The sequence below is a fragment of the Sturnira hondurensis genome, unplaced genomic scaffold (genome assembly GCF_014824575.4).
Source record: "Sturnira hondurensis isolate 20B ecotype Veracruz unplaced genomic scaffold, ASM1482457v3 Scaffold0017746, whole genome shotgun sequence".
NCBI lineage: Eukaryota > Metazoa > Chordata > Mammalia > Chiroptera > Phyllostomidae > Sturnira > Sturnira hondurensis.
In genome coordinates, this window is record NW_028090377.1 from 1,298,344 (window position 1) to 1,319,701 (window position 21,358).

General features: G+C 43.6%; 1 protein-coding gene across 6 annotated transcripts in view; it reads left to right on the forward strand.

The window, feature by feature from the left end:
* The window catches only part of STIM1 (stromal interaction molecule 1), a 185,275-nt gene that overhangs the window by 153,962 nt on the left and 9,955 nt on the right, over positions 1-21,358 (forward strand). For all 6 annotated transcript variants that reach the window (XM_037068642.1, XM_037068643.1, XM_037068647.1 and 3 more), the window contains exons 5-9: positions 713-828; positions 9,023-9,200; positions 13,148-13,325; positions 20,510-20,677; positions 21,183-21,283. In XM_037068642.1, the coding sequence (XP_036924537.1) occupies positions 713-828; positions 9,023-9,200; positions 13,148-13,325; positions 20,510-20,677; positions 21,183-21,283 (741 nt within the window). The remainder of the gene's footprint in view (positions 1-712; positions 829-9,022; positions 9,201-13,147; positions 13,326-20,509; positions 20,678-21,182; positions 21,284-21,358) is intronic.

A 21,358-nucleotide genomic window follows, 5' to 3' on the forward strand; every position in this document is an offset into this window, starting at 1 on the left:
GACCAGCTTTTTTCAGTCTTTCATATCTTAGTCTCTTTTCCTCTTAGTGTCCACTGTGTTCCCACAGAAGAGAAACAAAGTCTAGTTTTCTGAGGTTATTTTCTTGTGTACAGGCCCACTCTTATTAGAGTTATTATTAACAATATAGTTGAAGGTCATAAAAATTACAGTAATCTGATTGGGAGCAAACGACAGTGACTCAAGTACGAGCTAACAAGATGAGTAGTGTTTGTCATCTGTAGCTTTATATTTAATGAGTATTAAATATATTCACTATTAAACATATTTAATTGGGATAGGATTAGGATAATTCAGAGGTCCCCAGAATCACTGGATCATGTAGGGTGACATTTTGAAAGGGCTGGAGAGGAGAATGCCTTTACAAATGGTGGGAGTGTGGAGGAAGGTATGTAGTAGGTAATCCGTGTAAGGGGAAGCACAACAGAAAATTTACAGTTGGGCCTGGGAATGGGCACAATGGATAATCCTCAGAGAGTAGGATTCTCAGGAGAGGTGGACACGTGGAGAGGGTGAACAAATTCTTGGTAAATGTTTTGTGTCCCGTGTAGACTCTGTGTTCTAGAGTGCAGAGGGGAGCAGTCGGCAGGAGCTAGAAGTCACAGAAGTGTTTCTGGAGGAGTTGGGCAGTTTTACCAGGATCCTTCCTGGCTTTGGTGGCAGGGAACTGAATACCTACTCTTTGTCTCAACAGGCTCGCTGTAACCAACACCACCATGACAGGGACTGTGCTAAAGATGACAGACCGGAGTCATCGGCAGAAGCTGCAGCTGAAGGCCCTGGACACAGTGCTCTTTGGGCCTCCTCTCTGTGAGTCCTGTGGAGAGAAGGGCTGCTGGTGTGCCATGGAATCCAAGGCTGTTGGGGTCTCTGGGCTGAGGTTCTGGGTCTCCTGGGCACACCTGCAAGGCAGTGCCTCCACTTTTTCTACTGCTGTTGAGACGAAATGATTTTACACTGTAGTCCATCCAGCTATCAACATCCATTCCATTAGATATGTTAATAAAATATCTGCTTTGTGCCAGCGCTGTGTTGGAACCTATGGGGAGACCTGGATGAATCATATTCTGCCCTAAAGGGAAAAAATGTTCTAGAGAGGTACACAGTGCTTCTGAGGTCCAGAGGAGGGATGGAGAAAGTATACTGTTGAAGAAGTGGCATGTGAGCTCTGTCTGTAAGGATAGGTGCAGCCTTATTCCATAGAGGTGGCTGGGGAGGGCTTTCTGGGTGAAAGAAACAACCGGAACAGGAACACAAATGCTAAAATATGAAAGTTATGCTCAGGGATAAAAGTAACCCATAGGGGATGAATGCCATTTAGCTGTTCCCTGCTTTCACTGTGCGTCTTAAGAATGTATGAATTAATTGCTAAACATCTTGTGTCCTTCTGTATCCATACAGGACTGAGTGGGCTTTCACTGCAGCAATAGAGGCACAGTCAGGCCTAAGGAAGAGCGTTTTCTTCAGCCAGGAGTTAGTTGAGAGAATTAGGTGGTTCAGCTCCTGAAGATCCTGCAAGAGCCTGACATCTTATTTCTTATTCTAAGTAAATTCAGGGGGAATAAATATTTCTCAGAAAATTAGCCTTGACCAAACAGGCTCTTAGGGTTCACTCCCTGCACTTGGAGAGAGCTATTGGCATCAGTGGAGGATGCCAGCAGCAGAATGCTAGAGAGCCAAACACCAGTCCAGAGAAGCGGCTGGCATGTCTGGTGGGAAGTGCTTAATGGAGTAGTGATAATGTTTAGAGTTAATTGTGCTGATTGTTGTGTAACCTTGTAAATACGCTAAGACCACTGAATTGATTTTGAAGGAGCGAATTTTAGAGTGTATGAATTATCTCAGTCACCATCATCATGTACATCTAGATTTGTTTGTAACTCCAGGACTTGCATATAGAGAACTTGTAAAGTTTAGAAAAGCACCTTGGTCTCTTTTCAAAATTGTCACTCACTGTGAGATCTTATTTAGGTCACTTTTCTCCGGGTGTGTTTTCTGTTTTGTATTATAAAACAATTGAGCTAATGGATCTTTAAGATTCCTTTCAGCTGCTACCTTCTATAATTTTGGGGAGAAACCCTTTGGTTGATTAAGGGCCTGTGTGGAAAGACAGGACAAATACCATATGATCTCACCTTTAACAGGAAGCCAAACAACAAAACAAACAAGCAAGCAAAATATAACCAAAGACACTGAAATACAGAACAGGCTGACAGTGACCAGAGGGCAGAGGGGAGGGAATTTCAGGAGAAATAAGGGAGGGATTTAGAGGAACCTATATAAAGGATACATGGACAACAACTGAGAAGGGTGGAAATGGGAGGGAGGGGGGAGCATGGGGGGTGGGATGGGATGGGAGTAATAGACAGAAAACTGTACTTGAAAAATAATTAAATAAAAAAATTGGAGGGGAAAAAAAAAAAGAAAAGAAAGACAGGAGGTCTGTTCCCTACTACTACTGTCTATATCCTGTACTTTTATGAATTCTGTGACCCTTGCCTTATCAAGGGATCTTTGGCCATTCAGTTCTCCCACCTACAGTTAGGTTTCCTCACCTGTAAAATGGGCTTGGTCAGTAAGGCTCTCACTGGCTCTCATCCAAGGACTTAGATAGAGCTGGGTATACTCCTGGAAGCTATGTTGGAATCCATCAGCTGTCCTCATGGTAAAAATTGTTTTTATAGTTTCCTACTGATGTTTGTTAAAGAAAAATTTTGAATATTGCCAGGTGGAATCTGAGGAAAATATCAGGAAGCTCTTTGGCAGGAGACTCCAGCAAGGGTGGGGCCATGCCTGGTGGGACCCGCAGAGAATCCCTTAATCTGTGTCCCTCTAGGCCCTGCCTGCCCATCTGAGCATGGGCGAAAACCCCTAGTTCAGTGCTGTTCCCTGTCCGACACCCACACACCACTTCCAGTGGGGGCCTGCCCTGGCTCTGACCTGTGTTCTGCACCTGGATGAGTTCCTAAGGCTATGGCTCTCACATCTCACCATAAGGCGTGTAGTAGACAAACACCCCAGCCAACCTGGGCCAGCCAGGGCTGCCTCGCCCAGGCTTAATGAAAATCCTGCCATTGGCATGAGGAGTGAGACATCTCAAAAGCAATGGTTTGTTGTGCAGCAGCCAGGAGGGTCTGCCGAGTGAGCAGGAGCCATGGGCTGGCAGCAGCTTCAGAGCTAGGGAAGAGGGAGAAGGGATCAGACTGGCTCAGCAGAGAGTCGTCTCGGGGTCCATTTTCTGACAATAGAAGACAGTTCAGTCCTCCCCTTGTGGCCACAGAGCAGCACGTGGCCTTTTGCAGACTTTTCCACTCTGCAAAGTTGGCCGTAGTCTTGGAGGCCCTTGTGGGGGCTCCCCTAACAGTGCCAGTGGTCAGGTGTTAGTTGTGCTCTAAGAAACAAAGGCCCAAAGGCAGTGTTCATTTTGAGGCCTAAGCTGATGTCTCACTCTGGCAGCCGATCATTTGTTGAGGGCCCTTTTTCTCCTCTGCAGATACTTTCTCAGAGAAAATGAGGCTCAGAGAGATGAGGTGAGTTTTTAGAGGTCATTCAGCTTTTATGCAGCAGAGCCATGATTTGAACGTAGTGCTGTTTTCTACTGTATGACCCCACCCTCTACTTCTGTTAGAGGAAACACGTTATAATATAGAGTTCCAGCTTTGAAATCAAGAAAACTGTCTCTGTCACTCAGAAGTGTGGTGACCTTGGGCGTGTTCCCAAAGTTGTCTATGTCCCTATTTCCCCTAAACAAATGGTAACTACTATTTCCAGTGGGCAGTGTACCTGCTTCGGGTGGTCTTGGGCTAGGGGCTACTGTGCCCTTGGTGCTTTCAGGAGGAGTATTGAGAAGGGGGTAGGGAGAGGCCTGCCAAGAAATTGCTAGGGTTGGGGGTAGTTGTGGAAAGGAAAAGACAAGACTACACCCAGTCTGCCTTCTTCAGTGGCTCAGATGATAGGGAAGAGTCCTTGGTAAACAGGAGTGACTGCCTCTTTGGCAGAGCTTGCTGTGGTCTCTGCCAGCTCTGTCCTTACCTTCTTTCTCTTTTCTGTTATGTTTCAACTCACCCTTCACGCCTTCCCCAGGATGCCTTTGCAGCCTCTTCCCAGGCATTTTCAACCCTTCTGTCTTGCTCTCCTCTGGGAAGCCACAGACCTTTGTACATGCTTCCTTTGTTAACATTCTTTTTCCCTGTCTGGGGAGCTCCTTGGTCAGGGAAACTGGGGCCATTTGAACTGGGAACTCCTCAAGGGCAGGAAGAGCTTTGTTCATCTGTCATCGGCACTTAGCATAGGCCCAGCAAGAAGTAGGTGCCAGGTGATATATCCTCAAAGTTCTGCAGGAGGCTGGGACTTGCCAGAGCTATGGGACTGAAGGGTGATATTAGAAGAATCCTTTCCACCTTGGTTGTCGGGGAACTGCTACCTGTGGAGCATCTTTGGGTAGGTGAGGCAGTCAGGGCACTTTGGGGGCCATATCCAAAAGGGAGGCGGGCCCAGGAATTAGTTGTTCCAGGTTAAACAGACACCTTAGCACAGAAGGCTGTGTGAATGACAAAAGAAATTTCTAGCACGTATTTTGGCAGGAAGGGATGAATATCTGCGTCTGTCAGGGGCAGGGTACTGTGGGCAGTAAAGTAGGTGCACAGAGTAGATTGGGAGTGGGGATTCCAGAAAATGAAAATGATTAGAGGCTTGCATTCTCGGTGCTAACTGGTACCTTGGAAATTCTCACCATTACCTCTGACTCTGTTAACATGTCAGCATCTCATTAGTTTACCCTCTTCTCCCCTATCTCAGGCCTGATTGTGTTAACAGTTGACCTCATTTTGCTGAAATCTATTTGCAGCACTTGGGCTAGGAATTCTGCCACCCTCTAGATTCTCAGGTCCTAGCCAGCTTCCCTGGGTTAGCTCTGTTCACTTGGCCAGCCACATCTGCTCTCATGAAACCTCCATGGTCTTTCTTCCCTGGCTATGTTCCCGGGATGTGAGGTGGATTCTGAGAGCTGAGCTTGTGTAGGGACTGTGTAAGACAGCTGGCCATGTTCTTCATGTCCCCAGGAGCTGGTATTTGCCCTTCACTTGCACTTTATATTGTAAACCTCCCCCCACCCTTTTTGGGCTAAAACCTCTCTTCCTTCTCTTTTGCCCTGCTTCCCACCTGTGGTGAGCACTTGCTTTGGTCAGACTCTCTGCTAAGTATGGGGCTACAGAGATAAATTAGTCTTGTGCCTGGCTCTGAGAAACTCACAAACTATCAGAAAAAAGGTGACTGACTGTGAAACCTGACAAACATGCAAGGCAGTCCCTGAGATAACTAGAGATAAGCCATGTTTACCTGTCTGAAGAATGGATTAATCAGGAAATCCTAGTTCAGAGGACAAGGAATGGAAGGATTCTGTGGGCATGATGGGCTGGAACAGTAGGTAGTAGGAACCGAAGAATGGGAACAGAATTATGATGGGAAGAAGTACATCATTCATTAAGCATAGACTAGACCCTTGATTTCCCTGTTTTCCCCTATTTTTCTTGTACAATAATTTATAGATTCTGTATTTAGCATTCTCCAGAGAATCAGAACCAATAGGACCTGTATATAGTTATCTATAAGAGGAGATTTATTATAGGAATTGGCTCATGTAATTAGAGGGACCAAGAGTCCCATGATCTACCATCTGCAAGCTGGAGAACCAGGAAAACCGGAGAACCAGGGGAGATGACGGTGTGAGTCCACATCCACAGGCTGGGAAATCAGAGGGTTGATGGTGAGACTGTCCCTGTCTCAGTCCGAAGACCGGAGAACCAGTACTGATGTAAGAGGGCAGGAGAAGACGATGTCTTAATTCAGGCTGAGAGGGCAAATCCACCTTTCCTCCACCTTCGGTTCCATTCAGGCCCTCAGCCGCCTGTGGATGATTGGTTGATGCCCACTCACATTAGTGAAGATGATCTTCTTTACTCAAGTCTGCTGATTCAAATCCACACCTTTCATGAACACAACCTCATAGACACCCCTAGGAATAATGTTTTTACCAGCTCTCTGGGCATCTCTTAGCCCAGTCAAGTTGACACATAAAATTAACCATCATAAATTCATTTAGGACTGTGGAGTTCAGCCCAGGGTTCCACTGAAGGGATCTAACAATTCTCACACCAGCTTCTCTAGCTCCTGTCTGTTTCTCAAACTCCATAGCAACCCATTGGATATGTTGATCTGAAATATTTCCAAAATGCCTCTAAGTGCTTTCATTTGCAACTGTGCATTTGATCTCTTTAGTAATTCTGTAATAACACATTTTACTGCCGAGGAAGCTGAGATTCAGATGGGGGAAATGAATTTTCTAACAAATTGAGGCAGAGGGCAGCATAGAACCTAGACTTCCTAATACTCAGTGTAGGATGTTTCCTTCGATGGCAGAATTTGTCTGCATGAGGCCTGTGTTTAACTGAAAGGCCTGTCCTCATGGCAGTGCCACAGTCAGCTCCTGAGATGCTGGTAGGAGGGAAAACTAGGGCCTTGGAATTCTCAGTCATGCAGGCCTTACATGTAGGGAGAGATATTGCACGTAACAAAGCAGAGTCAATACCTGCTGTGTGAGTAGTGAGTATGAAAGTTGTAATGACAAAGTGGGGCGTAGCAGAAAGGCCATGCAGTCAGGCCCAGCTCTGTCACTTTTTCTGAATTCTAACAAGGCCATGCTCCTATGAGCATCAGGGTTTTTTTGCTCTACAGAATGGGAATGCTATAATACCCATGCGGGTTAAGGAGAGGGAGATACCATACTTGAGGTTTATCAATAACAGTTCCATCCTACAGATACTTACTGAGTGCCTCTGTGTGTTAGTCGGTGCTGTGCTAGGCACTGGTGTACAGACAAGTGATTCTCAGTAGGGACTACAGAGTAAATCAGCCATGTTAGACTCATTTTCTTCCCACCAAACTTGGTCACTCATAGGATGTGACAGTGTAGCTGAACTTCAGCAATGCATTTGACAAGGCAGAGGGATGTATATATGGAGCAGATGCTTGTACGTTTAAGTGGAGTTAAAACTGGTTGAAGAGATTCAGTGGGTACTGATAAGTGAAAGTGTTACCTTAGGTCCTGTGCTTGGCTCTGGCCATTCAGAATTTGTATTCATGACTTGGATGAGAATATGAAGCTGGGAAAAAAATAGCATCTTGTTCCAAGTCCATCTGGACAAGGTTGAATATGGGACTGAATAGAATAGATAGGTGCCCAATCTGCATGCCCATCTTAAAAATTTGAAGAGTTTGAGGTAGTAGGGGGACGTGCCAGTTGCATGGTGTCTTGTTTGAACAAGAGTACCTCTGACTTTCTGTAGGAATGTGCATGGGATGTTGGAGATGAGAAACCCTGGGAAGGGAGGCAGAGTGTACCCCAGCCTTTGGTCTGGTAGAGGCTGTGTAGGAGGCTGGTGTGTTCCAGAAAGAAAGGCAGCTCACTGTGCTGCAGAGATACCCCTTCTTAGGCCCTGAAGGGAGGAGAGTGATACCTTGAGTAAGGCAGCAAGTGTAGGCTTGCCGGGTGGGGTGGGGGGTGGGGGGGTGACAGAAGGTGGCTGCTAGAGGGCCCTTAGTTTTCTCTATGAGAATCTGGCATAAATATGTGAAGGACAGGGCTCCCGCCCTGGACCTAGTAACTCCCCTCCCCAGATGGTAATAGAAGGCACTAAGCTGTCTTTGATCCCACACCATCCCCTTGTCCTGCTGTTCAGTCTTTCAATGAGGAGCTATGAATATAACCATTTTTCTCAATCTGGGCCTCATTTTCATGTGGTTTCCAGCTACATGTGTCTTTTCCTGCTGTTTAGACTCTGCCTCAACGTAGTGACTCCACCTAGGACCCTTTGGATGCCCATTAGTCCGTTGTCCTTACCAGGCACTGGGATCCTGTCAGTCCTGCTTTTCTCTCCTCAACCTGAGGCTAACCAGCTGTGCACAGGAGGCCATTCCCTCTCTTTTTCCTTCCCTGGTTCCCACATCTGGGGTCCTCTGTGCCCATAGCTACTCCATCCCAAGTTGAGTTCAGCCCACGCAACTTAAAGGACTGCTTCAGCAGCAGTCCTCTTCTCCATAGGGGTCTCTTTCTGGTCTCCCGTGCAGTGGCCCAGGGCCCACATCTGGCATCTGGCATACTAGGAACAATTTCAGGCTCCAGGGGTGCCCTGCTTCTGGTTGGCTCAATTCTCAGAACATGATTTTTGCTCTTACCTTCTACTAGTGTTCCTTGGTTAGCATTTTAGTTTTGCTCTGGGGACTGATTATTACTCTGAGTCCCAGCTGGTGGCTGGGGCCCCAGCCATTTCACCTGCTGCCAGGCATTCTCAGCAGATAGCTCTGCCCTTCTGGCATGTGGCATATCTTATCTATATCAGTCTCTTGAGGCTATTCCTGTTTTTCCTGGTCTGTAGATTGAGCCACAGCCTAGAAGTGCTCTCCATAGATGAGACTTGCAGACCTTTACCTGATCTGGGCTTTGTACCTTGTACCTACAATAGCCCAGTAGCCCAGGAGACCCAGCTCCTGTAGTAACCTCAGTTCCATAGCCAGACCTCAAGCTCTAGTCACTTTGCTTTATACCCTCACCGGCCATCTCCTTCTACCTGCTCTAGCACCCTAGCATTGCTTACCTTGTAGGATGGAAGCCAGTACATCTGGGTACATGGGCTCATTGCAGACCCGAGATGGCCAGCATGTATTGAGAAGGCATTAGTGCTTTCCTCTTCACTGCATATTAGGGAAGTAGGATTTAATAAGCCTCCTATTGCTCTAAGGCCTCTCACTGTTTCCAAACCAGGGCTTGACTTGGCAGAGAAATAGGCATAGAGCTTACTATTATAATGTGTGGCAAGTGTGCATCTAAGAACAAAAACTAGTTTCTTGTGAGTGGGAAGGCTTCATTGAGGAGGGGATATGCAGTGGACTCTGCAAGGCTAAGTGTGCAGTCGGCAGTCTGACTCACCATGCCCTTCTTCTCTGGCAGTGACTCGTCATAATCACCTCAAGGACTTCATGCTGGTGGTGTCCATTGTTATTGGTGTGGGTGGCTGCTGGTTTGCTTATATCCAGAACCGTTACTCCAAGGAGCACATGAAGAAGATGATGAAGGACCTGGAAGGGTTACACCGAGCTGAGCAGAGTCTGCATGACCTTCAGGAAAGGTAAGGCCCTGCCCCTTCCCCACAGCCCTGGTGCTGCCAGCTTTTGGGAGCCTTCTGATTCCACTTGGGTTGTGGGCTGCCTGGTCCCTGAGACCATGCTGACATGGCTGCCCAGGCTGTGCATCCTTCCAAAGCTGCATTGGGAGTCCAGGTTCCTGCCATTCTGGTTGCATGGACAAGTATTCTTCTCAGGGCAGAAACTTATTTTCCCTCTGAGCCTCAGAGGGAGAAACATGTAGCTCTCAGAAGTCTTGAGCTTCTCTGGCTGGATGGCTTGTTGGGAGTCATTCTATTGTTTGCCCTACCTTTGCTTCCTTTCCCATAGAAATAGATACAATGAACTATTTTTCACCCTTCCCCAGAGAAACCTCACAAATCTGCCTTCCTCATACCTCCTAAATCTCATAAACACTCACTTGTTGTAAGAGTTTGGGTAAATCCCTTTCCCTTCTAGGACTTATTTTCTCATGAGTGGAACTAGGAGGACATTAACGGCCCAGCTCTAATAGTCTGTGATTCTGCCTAACTAAAACATGGCTTAAAACTGTTGTAGAAGATCTAGCTGTGAAAGAAAGATGCCAGTCAGTCTATCTAAGTACTTCCTGATATCTAGTAACCAGCTCTGTCCTGGGAATTGTAAGGAATTCACTGCTCCTGGGGCAAGAGAGCTCACATATGAGGAGCAGTGAGCGCACACTTGTGCAGTGACTCAGTGTCAGCTTATGGCATGATAACTCTAAGGACAGGAAGAGCGCAGAGGCAGGAAGTGAGTGATGTGGGTGCTGAGGAGGTGGCCTTAAAAGATGGGTAGGATGGTCCTGGTAGTTAAGGTTGAATGTGGAGTGGAGCTAGACCCCTGGCGCCTTAAGACTCACGTGGAGAACTTTAGTAGGATGCAAAAGGCATCGTAGAGATATTTCAATACAGGTATTTTGTCTTTTGCTTTGTTTAATTTTTGAAAAGAGGAAAGGCCTACTTTAGGACTGTCTTTTAGAAAATTATTCTGGCAGCCTAGGGCGTCTAGTTGGGAAGTCTTTGCATAAATCTATGTAAAAGGAAATGCAGTCTGGCTCTTCCAGTTATTTTTGAATGATAGATACTATTTTCTCTGGAGGGATGAGGGAAGGATTTCTTGTGAGCTAGGTATAGTTAAGTACTTAAATGTATTATTATTTTTAATAATCACAACACAGGTTAGAGGGTACTATTATTATCCCTATTTTAGAGTTGAAATGAAGGCTCAGAGAGGCTGAGTGCTTTGCTTAGGGTATCAGTAAGTAGTGAGCTAGGAATTTTGACACCTGCAGGGTTCTACCTCAGTAAAGGCAGCCCTGTCAGATTCATACCCAAATGACCAGTCTACTGGGGGACAAAAAAAGGAGTTTTATCTCTGAGCTGATTTTTGGCTACTTTTTTGGGTCTCTTGATCCTGGGCCCTTTGCCAACTAGGGGCTAAATGCTGCTGTCTAGGCAGTCCCCATTCTTCATTTGTCTGAAAAACATGGACTGTTTTCATTCCAAAGGCAAAGAATCTAGGCAGGAGACATTCCAAGTTTGAGGATAAAACTAAGCTCCCAGCCCTGCCTGCTCCCCAAGTCCCACAGAGCTAAATGACCACTGTGGCACTTAGAGAAGCAAATGCATGCACACACCCAGAGCTGGGCTCACACTTGTGCGCACACGCATCCTCTGACGGTGTTCAGAGCTACATGCCACCTCGTTCCCCCTTACTCCAATAGGCCCGCACTGCCAGCTAGTGTAAAGCTTTTTTTTCAGGGTTCCCAATATTTGGGGTGGATAAATGTAATGAATACTACATGTACATTCCAGTTAGGATTTCATTGGGTTTCAAGATAATTCTTTGCGGCAGGCAGGAATTTTGATTCCTGTTTAAGAGTGAAGAAACCGCTCCAGTACAGGGAACAGACTTGTCTATAGTCATGACTGTTTAGAGCCAAGGCTTGCACTCACCTCGTGATTTTCTTACTTGTAATGCTAATTGATTGCTGCCTTCAGGATGCTCAGTCTTCTGTGCAGGAGACGAAGTGGGGCAAGGCTTGGTGGTACATTTATTTGCTCAATTTCTGCTCTCAATAGTATTTGTTGATTTTCATCTCATCTAGATCCTGTTAGGACTATAAAAGTGGGTCAGTTTTGATTCTTCTTTTAAAGGAGCTCCCTATCATATGAAGAAGACAGATACAGCATAGGCTTTTCTCAGGAGGCTGCCTTCAGAGAGGATAATATTTCAGGGTGTAATTTCAGGCAGTGGTATCTTGGAGGAATACAGTAAAGAAGGGTACTCAGCCAGAAAAAGAGATGGGGACAGGAAATGGCACCTCTGGTTTGTTTTAGCTGTGCTTGTAGCGCCACCTGGTGTGAACCTCGAGGAGGTTCAACTCCCTTTCTCTCCAGCAAATTGGGCAGAAGATTACAGTTTGTCAGCAGTAAGAGCAGTCTAGACATTTCTGCCTCTCCCCTTCCCGCTTGTACCAACACATCCTTTAAGGCTTCCAATTCTAATGACCAGTGTGGACTTGGGATTTGTTAGAGACTGAGTTCTGTTTCTGCCTCTTCTGTGTCACCTACTTTCACCTACTTAACTCAGTGGCCAGTGCTCTTCTGTCTGGGCCCTGCTTGTTCTGTAGCCTGTCCTTTTTTTGCTCTAGGAGAAGTCTAAGCCACATATCCCCTGTCTTCTTCATCACTGTTTCCCCTTCTATCCTGGTCCTCTGGTAACTTGGTGGTTCCTACTAAGGTAGGAAAACCTGACAGTGGCTAAGTCCTTTCCCTCTTCCAGGGGGATTAGCAAACTCTTATTCTTTCTTTGGGATCTAGCCCATGCTTTGCCTTTCCTGACTCCTTGCAGGTGGAGTTGATCACTCCATCCACTGGGCTCATCGAACACCTTGTATATCTATCTCTTGTAGAACTTGTCACATTGTATAGAATTATCTGTCTAAATTGAATTAGATAATGAACTCCTTGATGGCAGAAACAGTTTTCTCATTCATCTTCATATATCTAGGGCTTAGTCCAGGATGTGGCATTTAGTATACATCTGAAACTACTGGGTGAATGAATGAATGAGTGAGTGAGTGAATGAAATAGATAGATGTATGGAGGAAGAAGGAAGGAAGGAGGTTTATTTGGGTGGATGGAAGATTTTGTCAGCGAACAGAGGGAATGTGTATGTCCTTCCTGTTTGTCCCCTGTAATAGGGGACAAAAATGTATTTTCATTATAACTGATACCCTTGAGATCTTAGTCCCCATGGAAGATACTAAGGAAAAGAACTCAGGCCTTGGGGAAGCACGGGGCTCTCTCAAGCTCTGCCCTTTGGCATGAATTTCATTTTTATGTGTTTCTGGCAACAGGTACTGAGGAGTCCAAGAAGTATGGCTCATGATTCCTTTCTCATCTTCCTTAAATTTCCCCACTACTACCACCTCATTAATATCTCAGCTGTCAAGCTTTCTCTGGATCTTTGGTCTAGCTTGCAGGGTATTCTCCATTTATAGCAAACCTTCCAGATACCTGTATGAGGGGAATAACTATGGGATTTGAAGTCATACAGATTGGAATTCTAGTCTCGGTTCTATCAGCAGTCACTTCCCCTCTCAAAGCCTTCATACCCATACCTGTCGTAGGCTGATCATGATACAATACTGTGTCATTACATGCAAGGAGGACAAGTGTGAAATATCTAGCAAACTAGTAGTTGTCACAGCCTTTATTAGTGGCAGCAAAATGGTGGCCAGTGCACAAAGTATGGTAATGTCTGTGGTTTGTGTTGGTGCTGAGCTAACTCGGCCAGAGTCAGCAGAATAGGGAGAATATGTGCTGAGTGCTGGAGCCCTTATTTTCCTTTCCAATGCCATGACTCATGGCATGTTGGCTGGCACCCCCTTGCCTGGCCTCCTCCAGCTCCCTGCATCGCCCCCCAGGCTGCAGAAGGCCCAGGAGGAGCACCGCACAGTGGAGGTGGAGAAGGTACATCTGGAGAAGAAGTTGCGTGATGAGATCAACCTTGCCAAGCAGGAAGCCCAGCGACTGAAGGAGCTGCGGGAGGGTACTGAGAATGAGCGAAGCCGCCAAAAATATGCTGAGGAGGAGCTGGAGCAGGTAGGAGAGTCTACAAGTTCCTGGACATTCTGAGAGAGTCGGTAAAGAGCAGGGGCCATAAATCTGGCTGAAAAGTTTCATGTGTGAAGACATTGCAATATGGTTCAAAGAGCCCTGGCCAAGTGGCCTGGTTGGTTGGAGCATCATCCCATGCACCAAAACATTGCAGATTCTATCCCTGGTCGGGTTGTGTGTGGGAGATAACCAATTGGTGTTTTTCTCACACATCAATGTTTCTCTCTCTCCCATCCTTTCTCTAAAACCAATCAACATATCCTCAGGTGACGTGTAGAAAAAGGAGAAAAAGAAATATGGCTCAAAGAATATCTTCAGGTTATTAGATTCTTACTACTAAGAATAGTGGAAAAGTTGCAAAAAAACTGTCACTGTGATTTTCAAAGAACAGTGGGTAAAAGGTGTAGTTATTTTGTTCCTTTTGTACTGAGGTATTTACATCGACTAAAGTGTAGAGATTATAAGTGTACAGCTGGCAAGCTTTTACAGATCCATACACCTGTATAACCACCATCCATATCAAAATACAGAATCTTTTAAACATCCCAGAAGGCTCAATTTTGCCTCCCCCTTCCAACTGTCAGTATTCCTTCCAGGAGGTAACTATGCTTAATCTCTAAACCATATTAGTTTTACCTGATGTAGAACTTTATGTAAATGGCATTATATTGTATATATGCTTTTGTGTTTGGTTTCTTTCACTCAACATTTTGTTTGTAAAAGTTATCTATGTTATTGCATAATTTATGTAGCTAGTTTATTTCCATTGCTATTGTAATATATTGTATTACAATTGTACAATATTGTACAATATAATACAAGTACAACTGTAATACAACATATTACTCGCTATTGTATAGCAAGTGATAAGCTATTGTATACTATAAATTATTTATCCATTCTCCTCTGATAGACATTTGAGTTGTTTGCCTTTTGTGAACAACACTGCTGTGAAACTTGCACACATCTCTTGGGGAGCTTAGCACTTATTTCTGTTGGATATATAAAATGGCATAAATATTTAACTTTACTGCCAAACAGTTTTCCAAAATAGTTATAGCAATCTATACTGCCACCGGCAGTGTGTGAGAGTTCTAGTTGGGTTACAGCCTTGGTAATTTTAGGCATTTTAATTTTACATATTCTGGTATGGATATAGTGGTATCTCATTGTGATTTTAATTTTAATTTTCCTAATGACTAATACTAATATTGAACACCTTTTCTTAAATCTACTGACCATTTTATTTGGGATTCTCTAGCTTTAGTGTTCTTCAAGATGGCCTTGGTGCTTCTAGGTTCTTTGCATTTCCATATTAGCTTGTCAGTCCTGTGCCCCTCCCCACCCCGGAGAAGAAGTCTTGCTGGAATTTTTGTTGTGTTGGAATTGAGTGTATAGATTACTGTGTGTGGTGGGGGGTTGGCGTTTTAATGATTCTTCCAGTCCATGAGTGTTGTTTATCCTGTCACTTTTCAGGTCTTGAAACATTTTTCACAGCAATATTTTGTAGTTTTCAGTGTAGAAGTCTTGCCCTTAAAAAAAAAGTTTTTAAATTTGCTCTTACTTTTCTAGCTTCTTGAGGTGGAAGATTAGCTCAGTGATTTTAAACTTTTAATCTTTTCTAATATATGCATTTAGAGCTGTAAATTTCCATCTCAGCACTGCTTTAGTTACAAGTTTTGATATTTCATACTTTATCATTCAGTTAAAAAGATTTTCTAATTTTTTTGAAAAAATTTTTAAGGTTTTATTTATTTACTTTTAGAGAGAGGAGAAGGGAGGGAGAAAGAGACGGAGAGAAACATCAATGTGTGGTTGCCTCTCACGTGGCCCCCACTGGGGACCTGGCCCACAACCCAGGCATGTGCCCTGACTGGGGATTGAACTGGTGACCCTTTGGTTTGCAGCCCGTACTCAATCCACTGAGCTATACCAGCCAAGGCAAAGATTTTCTAATTTTTATTGCAATTTCTTTTTGGGCTCATGGTTATTTAGAAGTATATTGCTTAATTTTCAAGCATGGGGATGTTTCTGGTTATCTTTCTCATTGATTTCTAGTGTAATTTCACTGAAGTTAGAGAACATATGCTATATGGTTTCAGTCCTTTCAAACATGTTGAGACTCGATTTATGTAAACAGACTAAACGATGCGATTGAAAGGCAAAGAATGTCAGATTGAATAAAAAGCAAAACCCACCTGTATGCTGTTTATAAGAGATATACTGTAAATATAAGGATACAAAAAGGTTAAAAGCAAAAGGAGGAGATAAGATATGTGACACAAACACTAAGCCAAATAAAGCAGAGGTAGTTATATTAATATCAGACAAAAATGGACTTTAGTGCAAGAAGTATTACTAGAGACAAAAATGGACATCTCTTAATGATAACCATGCGAATTCAACAGTAATATATAACAATGTTTAATTTGGATACACCTAGTTATATATAAAGCAAAAGTTGAAAAACCTAGAATAACAGACAAATTCATAATCAAAATTAGAGATTTTAATCTACTTCTGTCAATAATAAGCAGCCAAAACATCAGTAAGGATATAAAATATTTAAACATAAGTAATCCATTTGACCTCATTAACAATACCAGGAGCATTTTACGTTACGATTACGGAATGCGCATTTTCTTAAGTATGCACATACTGCTTCTGCCCCATTCTCTCCGCTCCTTCTGGGAATCCAGTATTAACCTTTTAACTATATCCCACATGTGTCTTAGTCCTAATTTTGTCCTTTTTTTCTCTCTGTGCTTTAGTAGTTTGATTATTTTCTGTTGACCTATCTTTTGAGTTCTCTAATCTTGTATTCTCTGATCCCATTCAGTGGAATGTGCCTCTCAGCTAATGTATTTTTCAGTTCTAGAGTGTCCATTTTACTCTTTATAGATTCTGGTTCTCTCTTCAAAATGTCTATGTTTTTATTTATTGTGTTTGCATGTTCCTATATTTTCTTTAACATTTCAATCATATTGATTTTAAAGCCCAAGTCTGGTAACTCTAATACCTGAATCATTTATAGGACTGCTTCATCTTGATTATTGGTTACATTTCCCTGCCTCATCTCACATTCGGTAATTTATTTTATTCAATGCTGGACAGTATATACAAAAAATTAGAAGATCCTGACAATTTTTTCTGGCATCAGATATGGGGTTTCCCCTTTATTCTGTTAGGTGTGTAGGGTGAGGGCCTAATCACCTCACGCCAATCAGAGGTTGAGCTATGTTGAAACTGGGTTGTAGTTTCAGTAAGACTTGGTCTAGTGCTCATTTGTCACAGTTTCTCAGGCAAGTCCTTTCCTGATATTTTTATTGGGAGCTGGTGGATTCTTTCTCTTAGCCCTGAAAAACTGTGAGAGATTCATTTCTGCCACTTGTAGGTTTTGAATTTAGCTCTTTAGCTTCCTGCTTTTCATAGCTTCAAAATTTTACATTTGTCTTGAGAAAAAGAGTGTGTGTTTGAGGCAAGTCCCCTCCTTCTTGCAATATTTTGTTTCCTAAGTATTATGAAAGTATCGGAGATTTTGTTCCAGTCTTTGGCCCAGCTACCTATTCTCCAGCACAGCCCCAGGATTCAGTAAATGCCCAGCAGAGAAAATTGAATGTATGTTGGGAACCCTTCAATTTGCAATTTGTTACACTAGTACCATACTGTCAACAAAAGCTAGGCTAGTCTCTCTGTGTCCCGGTGGAGTCCTTCTGCCTGGCCAGATCCAGTTATCAGCGCTCTCCTGGATCTTCAAATGCCTTCAGGGAAAAATGGACAGAGCAGTTGTCAACTCCTCCTAGGAAGGCTTTTCCCTCTCTGGATTTTTACTTCTTCTAGTGAAGTGATTCTCAAACTCTTTGGCCTTTAATTAGGACCTCAAAGAATTTAATGGGGGTGAGTAAGGGAGGGTTAAAAAAAAAGAATTTAATGGGGGCAGTACGTTGCTATTTACTATGTTAGAAATTAGACCTGGGAAAAAATTTAAAAAATATTTATTAATTTAAAAGGAGTATATTAAATCTCTTACATGTTAACACAAATGCTATATTTTTATGAAAAATGACTACATTTCCAAAGTAGAACTAATGAGAAGAGTGATTTTAAAAAATAATTTTGCAAATATTTTAAATGTCTGGCTTAACACACTGCTAGATTCTTCTTTCTTTTTTTTAATCTCACCTAAAGACATGCTTATTGATTTTGGAGAGAGGAGAAGGGAGGGAGAGAGTGAGGAAAGAGAAACATCAGTGTGAGAGAAACATCATTGGTTGCCTCTCCTATGTACCCCAACAGGGGACCAAGCTTGCAACCCAGGCATGTGCCCTGACTGGGAATTGAACCACGACCTTTTGGTTTATGGGACACTGGTTGGGGTGCTGCTGGTTCTTATATTGGTGTCTATACTTAATCTGTTTTGATATCACTTATCAAGTAGCCTCTGGAGAGGCTGTTCAGTTGTGAGAGAAGAAGAATAAAAAAGATAAATAATGTTTTAGTATTATTATAAAAATAATTTGACCTTAAAGATGCTCTGAAAGGGTCTTGGAGACACTCAAGTATTCCTGGATCTCAGTTTGATAACTGCTGACCTCATCTTTATTGCTTCTACAGCTTTATTCTTTGAGAAGTTTTCATAATTATAATAATTTCTTTCAAAGTTTTCATAACTTATACAGATTTTTCCAGATGTTATATTAGATCAGAATTATTCTTTTGCCATGACCTAGTGCATTCTCTGTGGAAGCAAAATCAGGTGATAATACTTCAAAGCACATAAACATCTGTGGTTGTTAACTTTGCTGCATATTAGAATCACTTGGAGAGCATTAAAAATTGTTTGATGCTCAAGCCAAAATCCTGGATCAGTGTAATCAGAATTGGGGTACAATCCAGGTATCAGCATTTTCAGGTTCCCCAGGGGATTCCAGTGTGTGACAAAGTTGAGAACCTCAGGCATAGAATAAAAAAAATAGGACTGGTGAACTCTGACTTGCCCAGCCTTTATCTGTTTTTTTCTAAAGGCATTTATTACTCATATGTATAAGATATGTCTGCCTCTATCTCTTTGTCCCCCACCGCCCCATTCCCTGTTCTCTATTTTGTGATCATTTCTCCCAATAAACAGTTTTTTTGAGCCTGTTAGGCCACCTTTTGTGTGCCTCCACAACCGTCACTTCCTTTTCTTTGCTCTCTTCTCTCTCCATTCTCCCCTTTAGCTTATCCTATTCTTTAAACTTTTTTTAAATGTAGGACTTGATCATGTATTTTCAGACTTGGTGTACTAGAGTCTCAAGCGTCTGTTATTCTTTTTAAACATTTAAAGGTGGTAGTGGACCATTTTGTAGTTTCTTTTTCAAGGAACAAAAGCCAAGTGAAGGTTGACCCTCTTACTGGCTCTTTAAGGTATAAAGGTGTTCTGTCCTTAGTTAAGGCCTTCCTAGTTTATCTCAGCCTGTGGGGAGGACCTCAGACCTGCTATGGGATACTCGCCCCAATGGCTGAATTTGGGCACAGTGAGATGGTTCTCAGTCTCTTTTCTCTGGAATTCTGCCCAGTGGAGAGTCCGTGTCTAGATGGGGGAGTTGTGGATCACCACACAGGTAACTTCTGAGATTGCAAGGCATCCAGTGTATGTACTACTGGTGTGTATTTTCAGACCTTTCTCACTTGAGTGCTTTGTGACTGCTTCATTGTATGATGCTGCTGAGAAGTCAGTGAGGAGATTTATGCTTACACATTGGTCTTTTCATGTCTTGGCCTCTGTTGGCAATGCCTATGTTAGGTGTAAGTATACTTCTTCTCACCATGTACAGAATACCCTTCAAAGCCTGTGTGCCCTGCTTGGTGGGAGACTCATAGATAAAGTCTCTGGGCTAGAGAAGACTTTGGAGATCATTCAGGTCAATCCCTTTCTGGAATAGCAATCATGAGCTCTTCACATTACCTCTCATGATGGAGAGCTCACTCTCTATTGAGAAAAAGAATCTTACCTCACACTGAGTTGAGGTCTGCTGTAGGAAGCACAGGGCCACACAGCCAGCCAAATGACCCACCAGGGGCAGAGCCAGATTTCTGGATTCCTAATCAAGTGCTTTGTTTTTAAGTTTGCCATCTTAATTGTTCATCTTGAGGTCCAAGAACAGACCCCAACTCTGGGAAAGAAGCTGATTCACTGAGCTGAACAGTGTGCCTCAAGAGGGCAGGGAAGATTGCTGAGATTGTGAGAAAAGAGAGATCTAGTCTGACAGCAGAAAAGTCTCAGTTTGAGTTCTGGTAGATACTACAGCAGTGCCCCCCTTACCTGAGATTTTGCTTTCTACAGTTTTAGTTATCTGCTGTCAAAAGCAATCCAAATACATTAAATGGAAAATTCCAGAGGGAAACAACTCGTAAGTTTTAAATTGCACACCATTCTGAGTAGAGTGATGAAATCTCACACTGTCCTGCCCTGTTCTGCCTGAGACATGAATCATCCCTTTGTCCAATGTTTCCACACTGTATATGTTACTTGCCAGATGTCACTTAGTAGCCATGTTGTTATCAGATTACTGTTGTGGCATCATAGTACTTGTGTTCAAGAAACCTTTACTTTACTTACTAATGGCCCCAAAATGCAAGAATAGTGATTCTGGCTACTTGATATGCCAAAGAAAAGCTGTAAATTGTATGTATATTCAAGCATGCCTCAAAGATATTGTGGGTTTGGTTCCATGCCACTGCAATAAAGTGAGTATGACAATAAAGCCATTTGTAACCTTTGTCGGTAGGGTGTCTTGCCTTCATTTTGTAAAATACACAATATCTGTGAAGCACAATAAAGTCAAGTGCAATAAAACAAAGTGTGTCCATATAGGAAAAATCGTAGTGTGTATAGGGTGTGGCACTACCCATGGTTTGAGGCATCCATTGGGGGTCTTGGAACTTACTCCCCATGGATAAGGGGGATTACTGTGCTTTCTGTGTGACCTTGAGTAGGTTATTTTCCTTCTCTGAGCTTGCTTCCTTGTATATAAAATACAGAGAATAATCTTTGCCTTTTTTCCCTCTTAGGAGAATTATAAATCTCACATAAAAGAGCAGATTAGAATTTTGAATTCTGAAGTATAATGTAGAAGCATTGGAGAGGGTCATGTAGTAAATGGACTCACATCCTCTTGGCTGCACAGGTTCGAGAGGCCTTGAGAAAAGCAGAGAAGGAGCTGGAATCACACAGCTCATGGTATGCTCCCGAGGCCCTTCAGAAGTGGCTGCAGTTGACGCATGAGGTGGAGGTGCAGTACTACAACATCAAGAAGCAAAATGCTGAGAAGCAGCTGCTGGTGGCCAAGGAGGGGGTGAGACATGCCCTCCTGCTGCCCTTTCTCTCCTTGCCTCCTTCCCTTTCACCCGTCCTTCCTCCTTTCTGCCTCTGTCTGTTCTTCCTGTTGGGCAAAGAGATATCCTGGTGCTGGGTGCTATTTCTTTTCCTAATGTACAGCTCCTGATCATGTCCTCAAGCTTCTGGAGCAGGGAATGAGGGTGGGTGGGTACTTCTACCTGCCTTCTGGGAAACGTGCAGCAAATGGGAAGACTCTGCCAGCTCTATACCATCATGGGGGCAGAGTCCTCCTGGTGCGAGGGTATCGTCAGGGGAATCCCTGTGCTTCTCTTGACTCCTTTATTTTCTTTCTTCCCCTCTTTTCCCTCTTCTTGCCTCCCTTTTCCCTTTCCCATCTCCTCTTCCTTTTCCTTGTGCAGCCTAAGCTGTGCTAGGAGGAGAACCCAGCCACAGAAAGGCATTTCTCATTTTTCCACCTCCTAATCCCTGCTCTTTCTAATCTGACGGCCTCGCCTTTACAGGCTGAGAAGATAAAAAAGAAGAGAAACACACTCTTTGGCACCTTCCACGTGGCCCACAGCTCTTCCCTGGATGATGTGGACCACAAGATCCTAACGGCTAAGTAAGTAGCACCTGTTGCCCAGCTCTGGTGATGCCATCCCATCCTCAGAGTGTGAGGGTGTTTGGGGCTTCCAAC